The sequence below is a fragment of the Danaus plexippus genome, chromosome 8 (assembly GCF_018135715.1).
Source record: "Danaus plexippus chromosome 8, MEX_DaPlex, whole genome shotgun sequence".
Taxonomy (NCBI): domain Eukaryota; kingdom Metazoa; phylum Arthropoda; class Insecta; order Lepidoptera; family Nymphalidae; genus Danaus; species Danaus plexippus.
In genome coordinates this window covers 1738826-1765690 of record NC_083542.1, presented here as the reverse complement: position 1 = coordinate 1765690, position 26865 = coordinate 1738826, and the positions used below count along the sequence as shown (strand labels likewise).

At 31.7% G+C, this 26865-nt stretch overlaps 1 protein-coding gene across 1 annotated transcript in view; it reads right to left on the bottom strand.

Annotated features, from left to right (window-relative positions):
- LOC116773477 (inactive rhomboid protein 2) overlaps nt 1-15403 on the bottom strand; it is a 92785-nt gene extending 77382 nt beyond the window's left edge. Inside the window, exon 1 of the mRNA XM_061521368.1 lies at nt 14318-15403. Within this exon, the coding sequence (XP_061377352.1) occupies nt 14318-14823 (506 nt within the window). The 5' untranslated portion in view covers nt 14824-15403. The remainder of the gene's footprint in view (nt 1-14317) is intronic.
- Nucleotides 15404-26865: the final 11462 nt, after the last annotated feature.

The window sequence follows — 26865 nt, the reverse complement described above, 5'->3', positions numbered from 1 at the left end:
TACATTTAAGGGACTGTATTGCAGCCAATAGAGGGCATTTTAAATAAGCTTTATTGTTGTAACGGTTTTATATTAATATATTAAAGCAACTTATTAAAATTATAAATGTTGCTTAGAAGAAAATATGTATTCTTTGTAAGAATCTTAATGGCCAGTCCCTCGTCTTGACAAAAATATATATCGTATATTTTCTATCAATCTACTAAAGTACTGGTGAAAGGACTCCTCTTGGCGGTGAAAAGACACGCTTGCGTGTTGGGGACGTCAAATTTTACAAGATTTACATCGTCCCATCCCAAAACTGCCTGCAATGTGCAATTAACACGCACTAATATGACCTCTTTTTCTAACTCTAACTGATCCCGACTGGCCCTCAGGACTGGGTTCATACCACCCCACGACTGTGCTGTCATCTGCGTAACCAAAAACCCCCGATAAAAGCAAATCGTTAAGGTATCGCAATGATAAAATTTCGCAGAGGACAGAACCCTGAGGAGCCCTTGCGTTGACCGCCATTGGCTCAGACGAGCAGCTATTAACAACTACTCGAATTTAACGATCCCTCAGATAGCCAGAAATTCAGGTAAATAGATCAGGAAATATATCATAGCTGGACAGGTTACCAATAAGGCTATCAGAATCTGTCAAAAGTTTTCGACATGTAGTGTAGAGTGAAACTAGAGTACTTCACCGTTACTCTCTAGAATTCTTCCCAAGAAACGTGTGGCGTATACCAGAAGATTAACAGTTGACGAATTTCGCAGAAATTCCACTTGCTGTAATTCCACTGCTGTATGAGCTAATGTACCACCAGGTTTATCCAGAGGAAGTAGTGAGGACTGACAAAATTTGTTTCTACCGCTTTGGCTACAGACCACAAAGCTCTACTGCCGAAAGGTTGAGCAAAGAGCTTGCCATTATGACTAATGAGATCGAGACAAGCTTTTTTTAACACTTTATGCAGGACTTGGTAGCTTGCCCCTAAACACATTCATTAATGAACAAAAATTAAAACTTTAGATGAAAGTGCTTTTCACCTTTCTTTAAAAATCGTATATATTTAACAGGAATACAGCGTTGGTAAGTATTTTTTTTTTAATCTTTATGTACAAATCGATTACTGATAAAGACATTATTTTTATTTCAGTTTAATATAAATAAACAAACTGAACACACAATTCCTATTTTAAATATAGCTTAAATATTTATATTTTAAAGCTGAAAAACATAATTTTCGTGATATTTTTAGAAGTTTTAATAAATTTAAATAAGACACTAACATTGAACATACTCTTGTTATAAGTTCCTTCTATAATTAAATATTAAAAGTCGGCCCGGAGCCCTGGAAGTAAGTGTCGGATCACATCCCCTCTAGAGAATGAACGTTTTAGTTATAACTGAATATTTAAACCAGCGAGTGAAATTGTTCTGGGATGTAGTAGTCCTAGTTCAGTAGTTTGTTTTCACAAAAACCCTTCATTCCCATGTATAAATATTGATAACTCTGTCTTTTATCACAGATGATTGATTAATAATGATTGATTATGTCTATATCATTCGATTACCTCACCAAGCATTTGGTATTTACATTTTATAACCAAAAATATCAAATATTCACCATTGTTTTTACATTGAATGAACGAATGTATCAAAATTGAGGTGAAGAGCACTTTCATACTTTATTCGTACGGACGAAAGGCTTAAAATCATAATAATTTATCTCTCTGACAATCATAAAAAAAAAATGTATTCAGTATAATTTTATATCACATTCAAAAACCAGCATTTATCAATCAATGTCAAGATTTTTTGTTACTTTATGTAAATGTGCCAACGACGTTTTTAATTTTACTTCATATTCATAGCTGACTAGCGTTATCTAGTAACTAATTTGTGGTCGCAGTTAGAAGCATAATCGTTATTAGGTTATCGATGTATCATGAATCCAAATTGCACCTATCACTTATTATGGACACCATTGAGAAAATTGCAGTCTGGACACCATTAAAAAATAGTATGGACACCATTGAGAAAATTGCAGTCGGTTGAAATAGTAGCGTTCTTTGAAAGTTTAGCATTTACAAACAAACGAACGGTTATTTTTGTAATTTTTTTTAATCGACAACATTTGACTTTTAATAAAATTCACGACTAATTTAAACAGAATCTAAGAGTAATTATAGTTATCATTTAATCAGTTTAAAATTATTAGCTATTGTATATTATATAACATTTAAATAACAAGACAAATTTAGTCCACAGTGTGTATAGAAATATTGTACATTGCGTGAAAGGAGAGCTATAAAAGTAGGTTCACATACATGTAAACATCTGTTAACCTAGTTTCAAATGTGAGAAGGAACATAAAATGGAACTGACAAGTTTCATTAAAAATATATTAACCATAATTACGGAGAACGGGTTGTGATGCGAATTTAAACTAATTGAATTTATACGAAATAATTGAGTTCATATTAAGTTCGAGGTTATTTTATTATAAATCAGCCCATATATTAATGTCATATTATACTTTTGTAAAAGAGAAAAAATGATCATTTAAAATATAGGAAGTTGTGGAACAAAAATGATATTTGCTTAAAATTTTATACATTTCTATGAAGTTTTTAATAAAAAGTAAAAAAAAATACCATCAGTGTGAACAAGAAGGGAAATTTTACACAATTCCTATGAACTCGTAGAGACTATGAAATATTCTTTAAGCAAACATTTTTTTTAACTCACTTTTACCTAAAACAATGTTTACGGTATCTAGGGTTTGCAGCTTTTTTGATGGCCGCGGGAACATTTACATTTCGTATTTCACGCAATATTCTTATACGATGCCGATTATTAAAAATAAAAGAAAAAATATCTGTTTCAACGATAGTTTATTTAGTGTTACTCCTCAATGTTAATAGCATTGTATTCATAACATAATAAATGAGTGACATAGCAATGCTCTCACTGTACTTGGCATCCGATGAGAACACTCCGAACGTCCGACCAAACACACAAGACTCCTATAGAGATTCCTGTTCAGTACACAGGCGATGAATATCATATCACACGTAACATACTCGATGACTGAACAATGTTATGGAAATTTGATATCAATTAGAGTAAACTCTGTTCACTTTTATAAGTTTTATAGTCATCAGCTACATTGTACATGTAATATACATATATATAATAGGCTGACACTGAGATACTTCACCTCCTAAGACTTCATTTCCTCCTTACAACGAGTGAAATGACAGTCAAGCCTTACCCGGTCGATATTAATAAAAGGTATAAATGTCTAGTGACATTGTAAGCTAACTTCGTTGGGTTTTTCTAAACTTATGAAAATTTGTTTATACGTAAAAATAGCAATATGTAAAAGAAATTTATTTAAGGTTTTTTATAATTACCCAAAAATACATGACATTAATATATATATATATTTTTATATTAACAATTAAAAGGTATTTTTTAATTATTATAAAAAAAAATATGTGTTATTAAAATATTAGTCTTGATTATCTTAAGAATAGAAAATTTATGTAATTCCGGATAATTCGTTAATTAACTTCATTGTTTTTATTTATTTTTGACATTTTAATAATAGTCTTTTAAAAAATACAAAATACTTAATGTTTGCAAAAATAATAAATTTTCTAACAAGCTACTTTTTGATCTTTCATATTCATTATAATACATACTGTATATATATACATATACTTATAAGAAGGTCTAGCACACGAGTCTTAAAATAACAGATACCTTAAAAAACTGGCATATATAAAATAAATTGTTTTACCTATCTATAAATATATAATAGATTTACTTTTTTTACCCATTTGAATATACATATTTTAAAAAATATATTTTGTTATTAAATGTAGGTACCTAAGTGTAGACAGTTCATCAAAAATTATTAAAACCACTGCCTAATGTCACTATCATCTGTAATTTATATACAGGCGTTAATTTTAAAAACAAAATTACATTCACATTTCTCCTCTTGACATCATTAAATAAAATCAACTTACAAAATTAAATGTATGTGTGTACTTCAATAGAAATTTTAAAATCGTAAATATAATTTTGGTAAAAAATTTAATCGTTCTAGATGTCAACAGACACATTTCATTCGCGCCATTTCGTTACTCGGCATTAAAGAAATCCTTTAACAAATATAATCTTTACATTAAAATTCACAAACTGAAACTAGATAAAAATGAATTTAAAAAGTTTTGAACGGTATCTGTAAAAGGAGTTGAGTTCTGGGCACGCGCCAAGACGTTCCTTAATCTGATCTGAAGCGACGTCGCAGTTTAAAACATTAAAAGAAATTTAGATAACAATAATAGGTATATATATACTTTTATATACATGTAAGTTACAATAATAAAAATACTTAGTTCATTTGTCTGTTATTGAAACACATCTATTAATTAAATATCCAAATAGTATTGCAAAAATATTCTAAAAAAACAGTAAAACCACCTCGTTGTTGAGTCGCCTAAGTTCAACTATTCCAACAAATGCTGTGTCTCATTAAAAATATGTTTCAAACCAGTTATAAAACGCCTAAAAGCTTTTAGCATCAGAAACATCGTGGACCGAGCTTAATGGCTTTTAAGAACAACGAAATATACTAATTCTAAGTTCATTACATTTCATATAATTATACCTATTTTACATTTAACCTCATGATATATTTTGTAGAATTAATGTAAGATCAATTATAAGTATGAAAATCCTCACTCTTACTAAAAGAGTCCGTAGTCTCCATCGAAATTAAATACATACTTTAAATGTATTATGAATGTAAATAAAACACTTATGTACCGAATAGTTGAATAAAAAAAAAAATTAATCAATTCACTTCAGACCATAAACAAACTAGTTATTTAATATTATATACAAAATATTATTTTCAAAATGAAACTGGCTTGAAGTTTGAAGGAAAACTTAACTAATAGATTCAAAATTATCATTTTAGTTGAGTAATTGCTTAAATTTCTATCGCCACAAGCTTAAAACGTTGCCAGCGGCTATCATTGAGTGTTAATAACTAGTGACAGGAATATTTTTTGATACCTTAATCATCACGAAGATTATTATTGTCAGTGGGTGAAATTCAGCCGGCATGAACTAGGTCGCTGGCACTCGAGTCTTACAACCCTTTAGACACAGACATAAAATATTCGATCTTATATCAATACGAATAAAAGTAATAATAGAATGAACAGCCAATCGTTCTTACGAGTTTATCGTTCGTTCCCATCAGTATGCTAGGCAGGAAGAAAACGCTAGAATTGTATTTGACAATGAAACGGAATAAAAGATACTTTGAGATGTTTTTCTTTAACATAAAGTAAATAAAAATATTTAATTCTGATTGACTTTAAATAAACAAACGAAAAACGCCCAAAAAACATATGATTTATCCCTCACTTAATACCCGCTAAAGCCGCCTTGAACATGTACTTAATATACTACAAACGGTGGTGAATCACAATAATTAATTATCAAGGAACAAAAAACCTGTTTTAATTTATCGCCTCTCACGACAGGATATCTTTATTCATATTCTTGTCCCTTTTCAACCCTTAAAAAATAAAAATAATGACTTGATTCAAATGGATTATAAAAAAGATTCTACAAACTTATCGCTTTTCCTTTTTTTTCGTCTTAAAATAATATGTTTTATAGAAATCTAAAGAAATCTCACTACCAATATACTAAATAAATTAATAGTGTGTTTAATGTTGTAAAAGCTCAATGACCAATAAGAGTTGAATGCTATATAAATCCAGCACAACGTCAAATAATAAACTAAGCTCTAACAAACACTAATAACGAGATAAAGAAGTTTCTTAGTGAAATTAAGCAGTCAAAGTCGCGAGCCCGACTCATATTATTACAGCCAACTTCCAAGTAAATGGTATTTTACTTAATACAATCGCCGTAGTTTCAAAGCAGGTTCTTATTATTCGAAGTTCGTCTTGAAACTCGCGCTATGCATTTCAATATTTAGTCTACAAATAACATGGAACCGGCTGAATAAAGTCTTGCTTAAGAATTACTTTTAAAGCTATGAAAATGTTGTCAAACATTTTCTTGAGCAAGCAATTGTTGTGTCGTAAAACAATCGCAATTTTATTTTGTCATTACTTTTAGGACATTTAATGCTTCTTGATAATAATTTGAAGTGATATTAATACAGATTAAATCAATAGGTAGGAGAATAGATACCGTTCTGTACATTGGAAGAAACAATTTTTTAGGTAAAGAAAAAATAAGAAACGTGTACATCATTAGAAGGCTCTCATGGAGTCGTTAACGTTGAACTCTTGAACTAGTTTTTCACCCTGCAGCTTGGTTGGCTGTTTATGACTAAAATGAGAATATATTTGCATAAAAGTTTTGTTTTTATGAATCGTCTGCAATATATCTAAGTATAACTTGGTATGTATGGTAACCAACGAGAAGAAATAAATTCTATCAATAAACTGTCTCGTACTGTATACAGCGGGCGTATAGTAGCCAACGGAAAGTGATAAATTTTGTAAATAAACTGCCTTGTATTGTACATATTATAGCATCGTCAGGTTAAACTTTCCGTACGTTTCGCTCGCACGTAATAACATAGATTACAGCTGTCGTTAGATGTAGTTCCGATAATTTATTGTTGTAGAACTGTGTACGTGTTGTAGACATTTACTTTTTTAAACAACTCGCTGTATAAAAACAATATCTTATTAATGTAAACATCTAACACTCTCTATACAAAACTCCATTTAAAATTTAATTGCAAAAGAATATTTTTAGACGAAATTAATTGAAGTTAAGCGTAACAAATAAGAAAAATCTCATTTGTATAATAAAAAAATAATATAATTTCCAAATAGTTAAAATAATTACCGAATAAAATATTATAAGAAATGTAAAAAAAAACTTTAAAAAAAATTGATGTCTTCTAGGATGACGTCAAATTAATTTTAATTTATTGAAGAATACAAAATATGTAACCTCAACTAATACGGGGGTAATGACAACAAATAGATTAGACAACCGCAGACCGACGCTATGTTCGACATATCTCTATTCATAACATGAATGTTAGGTTTAGATCACTAATAATATTGAGGCTATATAAGTCATAAGCTTTCCGATGCTAACACAGTATAATATGACATATTCTGGTTTATATATAACATATGCAATGTTAGCTCATTACATAGTAAAGACAGCGATTATGTAATTTAAAAGTTAAATTATCATAGGAAGGATAAAACGTACTTTATTTACTTCAATCTTAAAGAAAATTAAGGAATTTATACATATATATAAAATACGACATACAGAGTGTACAAATGGTTTATATGTTTTTTATAATCATGTTATTATTTAAGTAATTTTGAACATGATATATTACTAATTGTATGGACGTGCGTGCTTGTGGACTTGCGGAAGTGTGGAATTGTGGACAAGCGAATGTTTGTTAGTCCTTCACCCATAAAATGTTAGGCGGATTTAGATATAACTTTAGAACAGCATAAGGTAATCTTTTAGACATCGGAGTAAGACGTAAGCGATAATTTATCCCAGACTTCCTACGGGATCAAGCTTGTTGATGGTTGATGAACACTCTGTATACTCGTACATTTCTCTATGAATTCCGAAACTCCGAACTTCACATGGACAAAGTCACGATAAATAGTAGTTACAACACGAGTAACAAATACATAAACATATACTTGAATAATCTCACATTACCGATCCTTATTTAAATGAATCAGAAGAAATAAGTTCCTCAAATAAACTAGTATCACTTGACGATTATATTAGCTGCAATAATAATATTAAGTAAAGCAAAATAAAGACATTCGAACTTTGTTGTTAGGTCATCATCAAGCATTAAGTAAAATTACTCAAGCAATAGTCACATTTTGTTAGAAACAAAGATAATAACGAACCAACTGTAACCCATCGAGTCGGAAACTTTAAAACAAAGCAGTGTAAACAAACTTATAACACAATTAAAACTGAAGTTAGTGGAATGAAAAATGAATTGAATGATTGCAAAATTGTTTTTATTCAATGAATTCAACGTTTCATGTAATTGTTGATCCACTATAAAATTTCCATAGAAATACATTTCAAAGATTCTCATAGTAATTAATGTACGGTTCGCTGTGATTAGCACAAGTTTGCCCATTCGTTCGTCCGCAATACTACATATGTAGCTCTTCCCGTTTACCATCCAATAACCTACGTCATTACAATAAAGTATGAAAAATTACTGATTGAAAAGTGAAATCACTATCAAATTTTTTTTTTTCAAATTTTATATGAACAAAATTTCAAAATACTGATTACGATGTTACTTGCTAGTAACATTTGTAACACTATTATTATAAATAACAACGTCAGATTATTTTCTTTTGTTTTCTATTAAACGTGGTATATCATAGGTATATGTTTTTGAAGGTGGAAAAATAAAAGTATAAAAGAAAAAGTAACTCATAGGCTCTTACAAGAAAAAGGATATTTGATATCTAATACAGATAATTTAAACTTTTAAATATGCAACGATTTTATTATTCGAACTCACACGAAGATCGCTCTCTTATCATTAACTTTAAATGACGCCTGTCAAGGACACGCTTCGATTTGGGTAGAAGCCAAACTTTCAGAGAGCACATAGCATGATCTTACTGAAATATAAGAAGTTCAAAAATTTCAGAGCATCATAAAAACATTTATAATTTATGATTAACGGCCCGGTCCGGTCGAAGGAAATTTGAAGTTTATTACGTTAAAACAAATCGATTTTGATAGTTTGGGTGGTAATTTTAAATGGAAAATCCTCATCGGGTTTTTCAGTTGTATGAATGCAACAATCGCGACCTGAGGGAGGATATTTACGAGCAATGAATTCGCTTAAATAAAACCCCCTTCAACCTTTTACCCTTTTGTGACGTCGCTGATAGCATCGAAAAATACAAACCGCTGACGGGAAAATCTCTCGGCGTTGGATTTAAAAAATTATTCTATGCCAATAACAATTTAAAAAAAATGCGACCCAATTTTTTTTTAAATCTTACTCGCATAAAAATATTATTATAGAAAAATATTTATGTTTCAAACAAATACATAAGTATTAATATACTTAGATTTTATCTTAAATTAGATTTGTAATAAACAGATATATAATTCCATTATGTTGTGCCAAATTTGTTTATTTTGATTAAATTATACAAAATAAGCACAAACAATCTATTTATTTGAGGTCATTGACGTCTAACAAAAAGGTTATTTTGTTACAAGTATTACTTAGAAGGGTATAAGAGTGTATTTGCACAAAACTAATTTGCAAGTGATCACGTTCGTTACACCAGGCAACCTTATTGAGCCAGGCTTCGTTTTCTATAACAAGTCATTAGACCTGACGACGGTTCACTCCGAAGCCCCCAAGACACTTTTAAGGATAAGTACAAATCAAAATGGCCACTTAGATAGTATCTGTTGTTACATAAAAAATTATATGTTAGATACCGTTATTTATTATTATGGATATATATTTAATAAGATTTCAGTATGCAGATGGACCAAGCGACATAATACCGTTTCTTATTTAATTAATACAATAAAACAAGGAAAAGAAAACAAATCAATCACAGTGCCTTCGGGAGTTCTACTAAATTACATATAATAAGTATATCGGATGTATATAAATGTAATTTTGCTACCAGCTACGTGTTCATCACTTTGGACTGAACTTTTTTCTTTTCTTTTCTCTTAATACTTTTCTATTGTTAAAGCAATTTTATCATAATTTACTTGGACCTACTCCAAATAATATTCTGAGAAAAATCGATGAAAATGTTACAGTATAACTTCTCTGCTCGTGAGTGTAAGAATAAACCAACGTTTAAATTTATCAAATCAAGTTCTAGTAACACTTAGAAATATATTTTTTTCATAAAAACGCCAATACCTATACTCCCTTTATAGTTCCAAATCTATTATTACGAACGAACAATTCGATACCCGACTGTGTATTCACATGATGCTATATAGAACCGTCTCAACTCAGCTTAACTAATTATCATGCAGTAATAACACTAACTAGGGGATCTAGACCGAATATCCGATGAAGACATCGCGTATATGACTCCTGCATCACAATTACCATCAGTTCTCATTATGCAGACTGAATAAACACGGAAACACTGCTAACAGTTGCTAATATGAAGATTTAGATTCGGTAATACAATAAAATAAAAAATTAAATTATTTACGTATATCTAAATCTTGGCACATTTTTAATATAAACAAAAAGATAATTGTATTCGTTAGTCGATAATAATAATACTTTAAAAACAATCCCTTTTAATTATACATGTTTTTCTCATAATTCGGTAGAAACTTCCACAAACAAGGCACATTTTTTATATTGAACTATAAAATAAAATCTTAAAACACACGCTCACTTATTCTTGGAAAGAATAATATAACCAGTGGAAGTAATGGAGGACTATTAAGCGGACGTTTTATACATTTTCAAATACATTGCGTGCAGAAATTATCCCGTAAGTAATTGAGCGAGACTAAAAGGTGCCTTGGAATATACGGGGGAAATAATTCATTTATCTTCCTTGTCCGCTTGTTTTGCTTCTACTTTTTCAGCGTAACCATCAATAAATCACGCACCTCTGTTTTTACCTCGGCAATAGTTTGCAAAGTGGTTTCTGCTTTTACTTCGGAATCACCTTAGTTTTATGTACAACGAAAAAATATTTTGAATTTCTGAATAGGCTTTCCAGCAAAAACGTAATTATGTTTTAGTGTGATATCAAAGGAATCTACATTTGTTGCTGGGCGTACATGAATTTTTGATTTATGTGATGTCGTTTATACAACTCCACATTAACTCAAAAATGTTTATAGCTTTTTGACAGTAAGTATGTACCTTAGCTTTATGATGTTAAATTTTTTTTTTACCATTTATAAAGCAAAATGTTAAATATCAAACAGATATATTGTCTATCATAATTCATTCATCGTTTATACTTATCATGTATCACGACTACTGTATTATCAGTAATTATCATTATTTAATTGGTAGATCTCATCACTAAATACATTTCTGATTTCCCTTGAGACCGGTCCTTCACAAATAAAGGTCTCGTCAATTCCTATACAACGTATATATGTAAGACTTGAAGGAGACATTATAAAATTCATAGCAATTAATCTAGTATAATAAGCTTTGGAATATAATGAAAAGAATAAAGTCACACCTATGATTCTTAAGTTGGTACAATAGTATATAATAAACTGAATGTTAATTTACACCCACATTGTATATTTCCAAGGTCAAAACGCTTTAGAAATAACAAATAAAGAAAAGAAAGAAAGAAAATAAAAGCGACACAATGACAAGCATGTCGACGGGTCTCCAAACAAACGTAAAATATAAAGAAATTAACAATACAAACAGTTCCTCCATTCTGAAATTAATCAAGTATTGTGTTTGTCAAACCGTGTAAAATACATCGTCTTGCCTCAAGTAACTTCGACTTCGGAGAACAAATACTACAGAATTATTGTCTTGAGAGCTTCTAAGTAACTTGTATTAAGTTTAAAATAAAACCCGAATAGGAAATTTGTTTTTAGATCGATGCATACACTCGTACTACTTGACGACATGCTGTCATAAGCATAGGAAGGTTTTATTATTTTACCCGAATTGAGTTGCCCTATAATATATATATATAATATACAACGAATCACTTGTTTCTAAATAACACAAGCTTAAAATCGTCTTGCTGGCATAGATACATAAATGTAGCAAGTAAAATATTTTATTATTTAATTTTAATTATATACTTCCAAGTTTAAATTACATAAATATATATTTTTCAATATACCCACCGAAATTCTACGTATACAGAAAATATTTTTTACGTAGTAATTCGTAATCCTATACCGAAAGTAAAAGTAAATATATTTTATTTAACAAAAGTGTGAACCCGAAAAAATAGGCTTGATTTTGTACTAAATTAAAACGTTGCGAAAATAATGAAACGTTGCGAAAATCATGACTCAAATATCAAAACATCTGCATCAGGGATTTGATTACAAAGTTATTTAGACAATACCAAATAGTTTAGGTGGACCTAATGATAACTGCTTTGGCTAAATGTTCGTCACAGCCCACAAACTGAGTGAAAATCGTTCTAACGTCTGGTTTCAATTCGGGTGCCGGAATTTCGATTATTGAATATTGGAATACCAACAAAAACATGTCAAGTGTCACTCCATTCTTTCAACTTTCGGATTTTTATGGTATATGAAAATTAAGTTTGTAATAATTTATAATAAATTATTTCTTTGTTGATAGCGTATCATTTAAAACATATACTGTGTATGATATAGATATTTATTTTTAATGGACGCCAAATAGTGTATTGTACGATTAGCACTTACTTTTCATCCATAATCTAATTATCTTCCAGTCTTCATGAACTGTCTATTCAACAAACAAACAAACAAACAGGGATACACAATCCCAATTAATAATTTCAAACCGAACTCAATACAATCATCTCACTCGTATATCACTGGAAACCAACTAACGGTAAGCCTTATCAGAATACCAAAACGGATAACAATGATGCTTTGATAAGGTAAAGATAAATTTGTGTTAACAACTGTGACTAATACAGGGAATTGCACACTACTTCATATGGATGAATATTTGTTGCTATGATAGAAAAACTACATGACAGGTATATTTAAGACGATAATTCATGATCAAACGAGACAAGGACCGTATGTTTGTGATTTCTTAGCAAAAAATCTTTAAATTGACTTCGGAAACGATGTTTTTTATATTATTAGCTCTCTTTTAAGCGAAGTTCAAAGTCCAGTGTACGCACGTACAGTTTGTTTTTTCATTATTTAACGCTGCATTATAAAGAAGCGGTCTTTGGTAAAGTTAAATAAAATTTAATACCAAGTTATCAATGGTCGAACTTGATCTCGTTCGCCTAACTTTTTCGCCTCACCGTATCTGTTATGAGCAAACCTAGCCTTTCATGATGAATACACTTCTAGCTGAACTCAGAAACGCGATACATCCTTTGTTTCTAAAAAAGGATTTAAAGTACATTTTTTTCAAATGTGACTTTTAATTCATTCATGTAACATTTTCATATTATTTTTTATTTTTTGCTGCTTCTAACCGTTTTAATTTTTCAGATAACATACTTTTTCATATTTTTTGTGAACGTTTACGAAGTTTAAGTTTTATATTTTTCGTTTATTTACAATTTAGTTGTATGTGAAACGAAATTTATTTCGGTTACAATTATTAATAGATGTAGATTTTTTGTACATATGTATTACGTTCTCATAAATAGGTACTCTTTGATTTGCAATAGGATACTGAATATTCTTGTGCTGAAAAGTTTTTCGCGTTGCATTTTTACGTTGTCCTAATATTTATTACCATTTAAAGTTAGTTTAAATTGATCTTTCTTAACTTTAAGAAATTAAACATTAAAAAATTTCTTCTCAAATTACTTAATATTTATATAATATATGGCTTTCTTGTCACCGTTCAAATAATGTTGATTTGTTTGTGTTAAGACTTAATCTTTATTAGATACACATAGACTCTGATAGAAGTTGACTGAGATTTTGTGATATAAACACTTCATGCTACGCAATAAACTGTTGTGTCCTAACACGGGTCAATGTATTTAACACTGTATCTGCAGCTTCCCGAACTTCCTCTCTCGAATGTCTACATAACGCTTCCAACAATATGTTTACAAATTTTGGTAGTTGCATTTATCTTACGTAAGAAAAATTTCATAGCAATTTTCGATGTCGTTTTTTTCAATCTGTATTTTATAGCTATGTTATATTCCTATTCATGAGCAATTAAAAAGTATTATTTAGTTCTTTTTTTATGGTTTACGGAATTGGAACGGGATCTATCACTACGGAGTTAAAATCTCGCACTATCATTCGTCTAACATTATCCTTTATATGTACATACATACATCAGTAACGACGAATGTCTACAAGGCAAAGTACACATATGTTTGTATGGTATTGTCATTTTGTTATTAAAACCATTACACATAAACTGTTAATTGAAACAAAAATACAGAAATATCTCCTATAATGAACGTTTAAAGTTAAATTCGGAACTAGAGACGACCCCGAAGATTTAGATAGATAGAGTTGTTTGTGTGTTTGTTGTCAACGGCGTGTTTTAGAGAAAATAAATTGTTTAAACTTAACTTACCAATCATGTGGAGGTTGCGGCCGTCTTCGAGCCTGCACACAACACGGCGGCTCCTGAGGTTCGCAAGGGAGCTGCAGCGCCGGAGGAGGAGGAGGCGGTGGCGTGCAGGCCAGGCGACGAGCGGCCGCGGCCCCCACGTACTCCGCGTAACGCGACGGAGGCGGAGACCCTGCGATGTCCTCCCGACACGCCGGCCCGCAGCACTTGCGCGACGAGGGTGGAGGCGGCCGGCACGCCAACCCGCAGTACACCGGGGGCGGAGGCCGCACCGGTGCCGGTGGCCGAGGCACATATCTCTCCACCGGCACGTGCGCCGCCGGCGGGACGTAGCGAGGCCTCCGGGCTCTCTCGGCTTCCGCACTCCGGCGCACCCGCCGCGGTGACGCCGAGAAGCGGTCCGGCAGCGGCGCGGGCGGCGGCGGGCTGAGGCGCTCCGGCGGCGCCACGCTGAACGCGCCCACCGTGGGGAAGCGCTCGCACGGGGAGCGCGCGTACTCCTCGCCCATGGCGCGCGGTCGACCGAGCCCGCCGCCGCCCGCGCGCCCTGGCACACTCAGCGGCTCGTCTCACATGCCGCACGACCAGCTCCACACTCTCGCTCCGGTCGCGTCCCTCTAGCAGGCCGAGGCAGCGGTCTGTTTGCGATGTCCGCATTCACTCGGAGAGCGCCATCGCGCCCGCCGGATCGATAGCGGCGCCGCGGGGCTGCCTCAGGGTCCTAGCCTCGCGGTCGCGGAGCCGCGTCGCATCTCGCTTTACCTTCGATCCTTTTGAAACGGTCGCGATTAAACTCTTATGATAGGGCGAGGCGAAATTGCGTCCTCGAACAAGATGGCCGCTTTCGTCATATCCGCGCTGAGCGCGCCTGCGCTAATAGCACTTTCCTATGTTTGTTTTCACTGTAATGATATTTGATATACAATTTTAACACAGAACGATTGGGTTATCGATGTCCGTTTCACTGGTAACTATGTGTTCAATGAAGTTATCGCGTCACGGCTACGAAGGTCGTGGACTGTTTCGTGACGAGACGTGAAACATGCGTCGCGAATCGTTCAGTGAGCTCGCGACAGCAGCGGAGGCGAGGAGATGTGGAAAGGAGTGCGCGTGTCCGGGGGGTGCGGGGCTGTTGGGGGCGGGAGGGGAAGGGTTGGTTGTTCGTAGAGACTTCAAGCCGCTGCGCGTTCTGGTTGCGCTGTAGACACCGCAGTACAACTAGCCTGACCCTAACGTCACAGCGAGGTCTTATTACATGTATACTATGTACGTTGTTGCGCTCCGAGACGACTTTATAACCAATAATCCGCTAACTGTTCATGTAATCCATTTCATTCAATCGCCCACCAGACAGTCGTAGTTAAGCCGTTTGTTGATTTAAGCCGTCACATTTAACCGTGAAATACGCCGTACATAATTTCTACACTGAATTCGGTCAAGTATCAGTCGAGTTCTACTTACAGTTTTTTAGCCGATAAAAGAAATTTCCCTCTACTTTCTATCGAATTTCTTGGCTCCCCTTATAAATGTGTACGTCTGAATGATCGTAGATAAAAAAATAAATGAAATATGAAAACCCAATTTCCTTGGTTCGAGTAATTTCGTGTTATGTTTAAATAATTTAAGAATTATGAAATATTTTTTATTGCTCCTTCTTGGTTGGTTGTAATTTTATAGCCACTTCTGAGTTTCTATCGAGGACGGATTTAGTGTCAGACCTTAAAATTTAAAAGGTCCATAAAATTTAAGATTGATTAAGTTCAGGTTGATATAAGGAACAAATCCTCACTTTTTTCTTTAATACCTCACAGTTTATTACTTTTCATACCTTTTCATTTTTAATCTATCTTTTTTAAATCTTTTTTAAGTGTTTTTGTCTTAAATTAGAATAAAATTTAATACTCCAATAAAAATATTCAGGTGACTTTACTTTCAATATCTTTTCGATTTTAAGATATATTGGAAAACTCAATAACGTAATCATTAATCTACATTAAGATTAGTTCAAAGAAGACGGTGGGTTATTGAGTACATACTAAGTAGACATAGTATCGTATTACATACACTACGTAAAATGTGACTATAAATTACCAATCGTGTTTAATTACGTAAAGATAATACATTAAAAGTCAGTTTAGGTTCAGATATTTTTTTTTTTATTTACCGTCAGCGCCATCCATACAAACATGATTTTATTTAAAATACCTTCATAAATCGTGTTCCTTCATCATTATTGGAAAGTTTCGTGTAAATCCATTCGGTAGTTAATATCTGAGTGTTATAAACATGCACGCGTCCTTAAAAACTTTCAAATTAATATTAACTTTATAAAGAGTATTTATGTAGCCTTAGTGTGAAATAGTTCATTCATTCAAAACTCATCTTTCTGCCTACCTTAAGTATAATAGATGTACGACTAAAGTGAACATATACTACTATCCTAAATAAACTATTTTATTTATCTTATAGATTTAATTTTATTATCCAATTAATTTGTGTTCTAGAATCGACTCCATAGACTTTATAGTCATCGACTTCGTGGACTACTCCATGAAGTCGGACTTGTTTATACATTAAATATAGTTGTTACATTGTAGATATAATATTAAATTACCACCAGCATACATCACTGTGGTACAATAAATCTACGAGCGCTTAAGTAAAGTTACGTAACTTGTAACTTTGCGTGAGAAGACATTCATCTTTTAGAGCACTTAATTTACTTAAGACGGAATATAAGTTAAGAGGCATTTATAACTGATAATATGTATGTGTCTATCTTAACTTTTTTAGGATTTAAGAATGTCAATTTAAATATCAAAATACTAACTTAAAACGTAATACAATGGATTGTAGACTTAATCGATGCAAAATATTTCCGCCCTCGAGGACTGGGACCCTTAAAGTGTTTGGATGAATCAGGCTCCATAAATTCGATATAATATTCAGCAAAATTTATTGGAACTTAATAGTTATCTTTGAATAGTCTTCATTGAACAGACATATTTATACTTACTTTGTTCGATCAATATGATTACTGTTCAATTCAGTTAGTGTATTAGTTACATTCACTCCTTAATGTAATTTTAGATATTCTATAGCATATTTAATACCTTTGACACACAATAATACACTTAATTCTGACATTTTTGAATACAATAAACTGTTTTAAATACAAGAATAATCTTCAATAATAACATATTCTTTCCGTTTTTACAAAATCATACTCCGAATTTACAATAGATATAATTCAAAGGCGGAATCTTTTTAGGGACCTTATTTGTTCTAACTACGTCGCGTGAAGAGATGACAATCAAATAACTGTTATTACGACGATGACAAGAGCTAGTTAACTAACAAGGTTCTGAATAAAAGTTCTATTTTCAACTGTTTGAAAAGAAAGGAAGTTTTCAATTCTACTTTTTTACTAATTTTACCCTATGGCTTCATCACCCAATCCTACTTGTATGCATCTAATGTAATTGAATTTTGACAAATGACAAAATGACACATGACACATGAAGTATGACATATGAGACTTGACGTAATTTTATATCTTCTGTTTACGGATAAATTGGTGCATTTTTCTTGGTACGTATATATTCTATGTGTTTGATCTTTAACGTCTTTCGAAGAAACTAGTAATAGTAACGCGAAAATTGTCTTTTTATATTTTATATTATTACTTTCTTTTCCTTCGTCCATATTTTCATTAAAAAGTTGCCCATTATAAATTATACTTCTAAAAATAACATTGAAATTTCGTAGAATGAATGGCGCTCTTTTGTATATTCAAATTATTGTTTTCTAAGGATAAACAAAATATGAAACATAATTCAGAATCGCATTTCTCAAGAAATATTCTATAAAAAAGACATGAATTTTTATTATTTTAAGTCGTTAATTAGCGTTTCAAATTATTTGTCTGAGAGATACTTGTGAAATTTAAGGAGGCTTCTTATAAAGATTTCTTTATTGCAGACAACTTTATAATATTACTCATAAAATCTTCTAAAAATAATCAATATCAGAATTTAATGTATTTAAATATAATTCTTATAATAATATGAAATGAGAATAATACGCTCAGTATAAACAAACACAAAATTAGGAAGATTAATTGCTGTATTCTGCGAATAACAATAACTGAAAAACTATTGGTAGCCAGAGGTGAGGCTGAAAACGCATGGATAAATGTTTAAAATGTGTTAATATGATAGATGTCATATGGTCTCCAATTTGACTCCATACAATGTCGGGCTGTTCGTATTGTTAACGATCAATTTCTCGCAGACGATCTGCAACCCTTAAGCCTCCGAAGGGATGTAAGCTTCCTCTGTGTGTTCTATCGTCTGTACAGCAGGGAATACTCCGAGGAGCAGTTTGATACAGTGCCATCCTCACCATTCTACCATCGTTCTACTCGCCGTAGGGTTGTGTTTCATCCACATCACCTAGATGCATTCAGTTGCAAGACTATACGTGCGTCGCAGTCATTTTTTCCACGCACGTGCAGGATGTGGAATGATCTTCCGTCCGAAGTTTTTCCAGAGCTACAACATGGGGTCTTTCAAACATCAAGTGTTCAGGGGGAACCTCCACTAACGAGATCGGCAACGCATCTACGACACCTCTTATGTTGTAAACGTCCATTGGCGACGGTGACTACTTTCTGTCAGATAGACCGCCTGCCCCTTTTTCTCTTTGGGTCATAGAAAAAACATGTTTTCCATTCATATATCTACTTTGATTCTGTACGATGGCTAAATAATAAAAAACTAATTAATTCTGTTCAGTCCGATAAAGCTAATTCCTATTTGCTGGTAACAGCTCACCTTGCGTCATACATTATAAATATCTATTACGTTATTGTTTTTGTTAAATTTCATTGACGTCCCAAAATAAACTAAACATTAAAGATTAAACTCCCAAAATTAAAGATCGCTTATGAATGGAGTATATTTGAATCGATAAATATTTTATACGCCATATTTTGAACCAAACAACATGACACTTTAATTCTCGTGTTAGTTAAAGAGATATTTGAATATTGAGCTTTATGAATATATCGCATATTCCCTTATGACACGAAACCTCTCAGCATTCCACGGACCGTGAGGGTGCCGGGTCCATCGTTTTGCAGGGAGAGGAACTTCAACAGTGCCTAAGACTTGCGGCCCAGGTGTAGGTTATTCTTTTATATATGATGTAATTCATTTAAAAAAAGAGACAAAGAAACATTTTTACAGATTAGATGGATCTACGCAACCAAGCCATTTTATCCAACACAGCAAAGCGTTCTTATTAATATTTTACCAACAACAAAAAGTACAAATACATTTGATTCATAAAAATAATTTCGCTGAGAACCATTTTAGTTTCATATAAAATCTTCACAGAACATGAGACTACAATGAAAGATAATGTCTCTGACCTTACATTTCAATTCACGAATAATCCTATTAAAGTAGTTTTTGGACTGAAAAACTTTGAAACTTTATTAATTTTACGATGTGAACTTGCACAAAGTATACAGCATCTTTAATTAGAATTTGTTTAACGGAGTCTTAATTTTGTGACATGTCTTTATAATTTAATATCTGAACAAGTGCATTATATTGAAAATGTTTAAATTTAACATTAATCAAAAGCATTACTTGAAATATATAAAATTAAAAAAAAAATTGGATTTTCAAACTGACTACAATATTTTCACACAACATAGTAAATTAATTCTATGTTTCTATTCTATGCTTAATTTATGCTTAGTTAGCTCAAAACAAATCAATAATTAATTATAGTGAAATATAGATTAAACATAAAATAGTTAGATCATATAATGTCAAATCATTAATGACAATAAAGAGTTATTAATACAATAAATAATGTAATCATATAATTAATTCCATCATCATAATGTTTAATATCTTTTTAAATAAATTTCTGTTTGTACTGCATAATTATTACAAAACACTATTTCTTTCTCTTTACGACGTTTCAAAATTATATAAGATTTATTTTTGCGTGTGGCAATTAAATGAAAAGTCAATATTATTTTCTTTTTACAGTTAACAATAATATTATTTCTAAAAAACGAGAGTAATATAAGAAATACTCTCTAATGTTACTGAAAAATAGGATACTTACAGTACCTGTATAAAATATGACTACATGTGAAACATTTTGAATATGAAAATTGTTAGCTTTGAAAATATTAAATTATTTAGAAACGCTCGGAGTATAAAAAACATAACCTTTGTTATGTTTCCATGATTTAATTACATCGCTGGGAATAAATTTATAATAAGTGTAAAACATTATATTTGATACTTTGTTTATTTTATATTTCATTTTAATTTGAGGAGTGTATAAAAATCTTATAAATCATTTAAAACTGTACTCATCGTGCATATTAGCCTATAAGTTACCTTATACCACATAACATTCATATTATTATATATATTACTTATTGCATTTACGACAAAGTTGGCAACACATCTATAACACCTCGTATGTTGCATATGTCCATCCATGGGCGACAGTGACTTCTATCCATCAGGTAGATCATCTGCGCGTTTGCCCCTTCGAGACATTAAAAAAAAGACTATAGTTTCTCACTCGTGAATATTATCAAACCAAAACACTTTTAAATGTGAAGTGTGTTACATTTGAAAAAAATATACGTTTATTTTTTATAAAATCTTCATTGATTAAAAAACACCGCCCGCCATTTTCATTAGACAGATTAAAGTACCCCAATGAAAACTTCTTGTATCTTCTTCGTGCTTGTCAAAATAGTTTTATCTGTTTTTAAATTTTTCCACGTTTTCATAGACCTACATATAATTCATATATGTAGAAAAAACATGACCCTGATTCCATTATAATACAATGGAAATTTATAGAACCTTATTAAAAGACTTATTTACAGAAAAAGCTTGCCAGGATTAAAATATATATTTAAAAGAAAACACGATGTAAAATTTCTTATACAGATTTATTGCAATGAAATTAATGACTACAAGAATTTAAATAAAAACATTTTTAATTATACTTTATGTCACTGTTATATCAGTCCTTCTAAATTTATAATAATAATAGAATTTTTGCAAACTAATTTACGTGTAATAATAACCTATTCCTTAATTACAAATAAATAATCTTAATAACTATTTAACTGGTTCAACTTAGTTCGGTAGTGTTAACAGCATTTCTAAATTTTACCGGTTCATTTATTGGTTCCGGCAGAACTAAACAGTCGTCCCATAACCACCACACTGTGATCAAAATCTCTACATTAATAAGCAATAAAGATATTAATGGTACCGCCAATTTACTTATTAATGCTTTTAAGCCTCCTTTTAATAGCAACATCGGCCTTATGATTCCATCGATAACAATTTGTTTGAATCCCCTTACTAAAAAATTGTTAGAATTCCCAACTATAGCATGGATTAACTCTACTAGACCATTAAGTTTATTAGACACTTTCTCCGCTACTGGCTCAAGCAAATTCAATTTCGGCGTGAATTGGTTCAAACCTTCGTGGTCGAATTTAACAGGTGGTAAAAGTATCGATTTCTCTTGAAAAGACGGTATCCAAGGTTCAAATGACGTTTTTGGATCGAAAGACGCTCGATTAGTTATATCTTCACTGGTCATGCGAGGATTTTGAGACTTTTCATCGTTTTTTGGCAGATGATCCATTTTATGTAGTATTTCAGTAAAAGAATTCGTATGTGCGTTACCTTTTTCGACATCCGGTAAAGACTTCGGTTGAGATATATGTATAATCTGTGGCGGCCTCATGTTATTTTGAACATTCGAATTTTGAAACGGTAATGATTTTGATTCCATGTCGCTCGGCGCGCTTCGGTATTCATAAGGATAGTAAATTCTATCTGCGGTTACGTGAAATACACAGAAACACAGAACTAACGTCAGACACATTTTCATGTTGGTGACTAAAGAGCAATTAAATATGTCATCTTGTTAAATTAATACATGAACGTGACGCTGTTTGAGTAATGTTCTGCAATGTAAGGAAAATAAGTACGACCCAGTTTCATTTTGCCTAATAAACTTTTTTTGCTTTAATATTTTGTTAAAATGATGATAATAATTATTATGAGCATATCATTAAAACTTTAATATTACCACTGTCATATAAAAGAAACAGATTATAATAAATATCGTCCGTGCCTGGTGACTCTTTTATTAAGGTCATTTAATAAACTTTGAAACTGTTTTGTTTTATGATATACTTTAAAAAATGTTTAAATTTAAGAAAAAAACTTCAGAAATTTTATGTAATAAAATACGTCGGAAACACATATAACACAATTCACAGACTTAATCCATATATGTCTTATTAAAAAAACATATGAAATTAATCCGATGTGGAAAAAAAAGTGTCAGAGAATGTGTATATCTTTTGTAACGATGCATCAGCTTATATCAAAGCCGGAGTTGCAGTCCATTGACATACATTGAGCGACCTTGTCTCCGGCGAGAACACTCAACAGTGTTCTAGTTATAAAGCCGTCTTCTTGGTCGCTTATCAAAGAGAATGTCACGGCGGTGCCCAAGTTACTTCCCCAGCTATCCGAGGACCTTTGTATGATACACGCGAGACGCTCCGAGCAATCCACCACCATCCTTGATTTCTTTTTCTTTTTCTTCATATACTTCATCAATTTAGATAGTACCGGCCACAGTAAGACCGCTTTCAGTCCTATTTTGGCGATCACCATGACAGTCAATGGTAATAACATAAGTTTCCCGCCGATCAATTTTAAAACAGCAATTAATGCTGCGGATAACATGATTTTGGCCGCGCTTCCCAATATGCTTGCAAACGAGGATAGAGTGTCCTGTTTTGGACATGAAGAGTAAGGACCAGAATCGGTATAGGATTTCCGTATTGGTTCTGAGTAATAATTGGAAGCTCCGGTAAATAAATCTACAAACGGGAGAGGCGGTGATTGTGTTGTCAATGAACTAGGGGCGTGCTCCTGAGCGACAACTTCCGACAACACGAAAAAAACAACGACCGCCACGTACATGACTAAATAAACTGACGGCTTTAAAAATCTCATTCTATTTAAAAACTTTAACGTAAAATCATAATTTCATGTTAAATGCGGGAAGAAAATAACCATAGCGGTATAATTTAAAGGAATCGGGGTCAATAACTTGGCATCAGAAACCGAATAAGAAAAATGAAAGTAGAACTTCGTTAAAACGTTCTTTGAAATTTTTTACTTCACGTATAGTAGCTCTCAATTATGTTTTTTTTTTCTTGGCTTTTTAAATTTTTCTTATTTTATTTTGTACTTATAAAATGCATCTTAATTAAGAAGAGGTGAAATGAAATCCTATTTTCAATTCAGCCGTATTTGATAGATAACTACAAATTATTTCTTTTTAATGGTTTAGTAACTCATTTCTTTACATGGCTGAATACAGCTAAACCTTTGATACTCTGTCACATGACATAACATTGGAGGGAAAAGATATGAATTTTATTAAAAAATCAAGTACCAAGTGATTCGCGAGTAAAACAATAAGTAAATATTCAATGGTATAAAAAAATTGTAGTAGATTACGAAAAGTAATTTTAAAAGAGAATTACGAAAAATTTATTTATTACAATAGACTTGAACAACATAATGCCGCCGTGGTGTTCATCAGGTATTTAAAACAACAACATTAAATTTACTTTTATGTATAAGAAACTCCTGAATAACAATTTAAATGAATGAAACTAATTTTATCAGATAACTACGCGTTTTTATTTTTTTATTTCATGAAAAATCTCGTCTAACGAATTTCGTATGCCCGTGAGCACTGTTGCAAAAAAATCGAAACGTCGGAAAAATCTAGAAATAAAATAATGAAAAACGAGTAGTTTATCCGAAAAACTTAGTTTCATTGAAATGTGTATAAGTGAACACCTTAGATATTAATAAATTGAATGAAGTTTTTTTGTATGACTCTATAACCACTTATAAAATAAAACATTTGTTATTAAATGTTTAAAAACCTTTCTGAGGCAATCGTTTAAAAATATTTCTTGTCTTCTTATAAAGTATTTAATTGAATCATTAAGAAAATAAAATCTTCCAAAAACTGCAATCCATTTATGTGTCATAGCATAAATAAAGCGCTTAGACTAAAACAAATTTTTGATATAGGAAAATTTTTGCTTAAATACTTAAATTTTTAGCACAGCAAGCTTAAAGGTAAGGAAAATTTGCTAGCCGTTTTTTGTGAGCGGTCAACGAGACAGTGACCCAGTGGATTTATTGAAACAGTAAATAAACAATAACATAAGAATAATTCATGACTCGCTCGAACTCGACTTCAATATTTTATGTTCGATACATTATTTAGTTCGTCACACGCTTCAGTGCGCTTACTCCAAGTCTGCACGGTTACACTACATACGGACCGTTTAAAGTTTTTCATTCGGCAATCTTCGTAAATTTCGTAAATTATAATATTAACGTAAGTTTATTGAATAGGAAACCAGTAACTTTTCTTTCAATGAGCATAAAGAAAATAAATTAATTAATTTAATTATAATTTCGTTATATTATTCATATGTATATTATGGCTCTTCTAATGTAAATTACAATTAATTTAAATGTGTGTATAAGTATAATAACCTATTCTCGCTCAAATAAGTTACACAACGTCACATGCTGATTACAAGATATCCTCAAACAACCTAATTGACATTTTTCCGGAGTAAGAAATCTGCGACCCTGCTACAATATGTACATTACTTAGACAATTCTATAACAAATTTCTTCAACTTTATACAACTAATATATTTATTTTTTGTATAAAATGTGCGTGCGTGTATTCGTGTGTGTGTGTGTGTGTATTTATGTACCAAGAAGTACTAAGAATTAAAGTATTATAATAAAAATGTGATACACAAAGGATAAATTATCTCTCTATAAAGATTTCTGCCAAAAATTATTTTGATAGAAAAGACAAGAGAATAAATTGTGGACTGTGATGTAGGTTTTCAGATTAAAGGAAAATGAATATAAGATATATTCTTAGATAAGCATACAAACACATACTCCGTTAAACTGATAAATTTTTTAAACGTTTCTAAATAAAATCCAACTGCGATTCACGCGACCTAAAAACCGAATGGCTTCAATAATTAAATGAGAACGTTCACCTGCAACGGAGCGACGAGCGCGGGCGACGGTCCTAATGACGTTAATACGATTCTGTTACAATTACATTTAAACTTTAATTAATTATGGCGATCGTAGATATTAGAGGATTACGCTCACCACTGATGCTATACTACGTCTTCATGCGGTTCTACTTAAAGATATATATCTATACTTAATTGATGTTTATTATTTACCATTATAAAGGTAAGTACATATGTATATAAGAAATACATTACATCGTTATATACAGTGATTTTAATAATATAAACGATATAATAATGTTATATAATCATTAAATATGACAAAATAGAAGTTATTAATTAAACGGTTGTTTATAAAAGCTCTTATATTTAAGATGTACATTGAGAATCTTTATAATATACACTGAAAAAGTATATGACTTTAAAATACACTCGCGAGCTTTCCCCCTACCAGTGTGCTTCCTCAAATTTCATATCGGTAGTTTCACGCTTTTCGTTCATAAATCTTCAAGATAGTATCAATGTATGTACATATATTCACAAGAAGTTGCAAACTATCTTTAATTTAACAAATCAGTCTTAGTAAGAGTATTGTATGCTTAGCACAAGTTTTCATTCTCAACTACATACGGACCGTTTTTAGTTTTTCTTGCACAAATCTTCTCGCATCAGTATTAATGTACACTAATTATGGGAAAAGGGGAAGGCTTCGTATGTATAACAATGCTAAATTGTCCGAAGCAAACTGGTAACATAACGTCATGTACAAAAGGAATCGACTTAAAAGTGGAAGCTATTAATTAGATGTAGCAAGGAAATTACAGCACGTGTAACAGTAGACAACTTGGTGTCCGCAGGAAGGAAGGCTAATGTGCTTAAAGCACCTCTCGACGATTTAAAATACTTCAATGATAGAAAATGTAGAAAAAATGTCAAGCAAGTTGATATAAATAGCAGCAATAGAACTAAATTCATCGTGATACTAACTGTCGCCTTCAGTTTAATGAGTGAGTTATTTGTATTATTATCATTATTAATTAGTATTTCGAATCAATATATTGTTACGACTAATACTATAATTAAAATTGGTTTAGTTTTTTTGTAATAAAATTAATATTAAAGTGATTTATTTCAATTAAATCATAAATCTATCACTAAATCTAGCTGACACGATTGCTCAGTTGTTAAAGTGGCTGGTATGTCATGTTCCAGCCATCTCAGGTTCGAACTTTAACGTGTTATCTATAGTCATTTTAATTACAATTACAATTATTTAGCTCTATATAACTTAAAAATTATAGAATTGAATGTTTTGTACCGAAAACAATAATAATAAAAAAGGTATACGTAATTATTACGATTGACATTA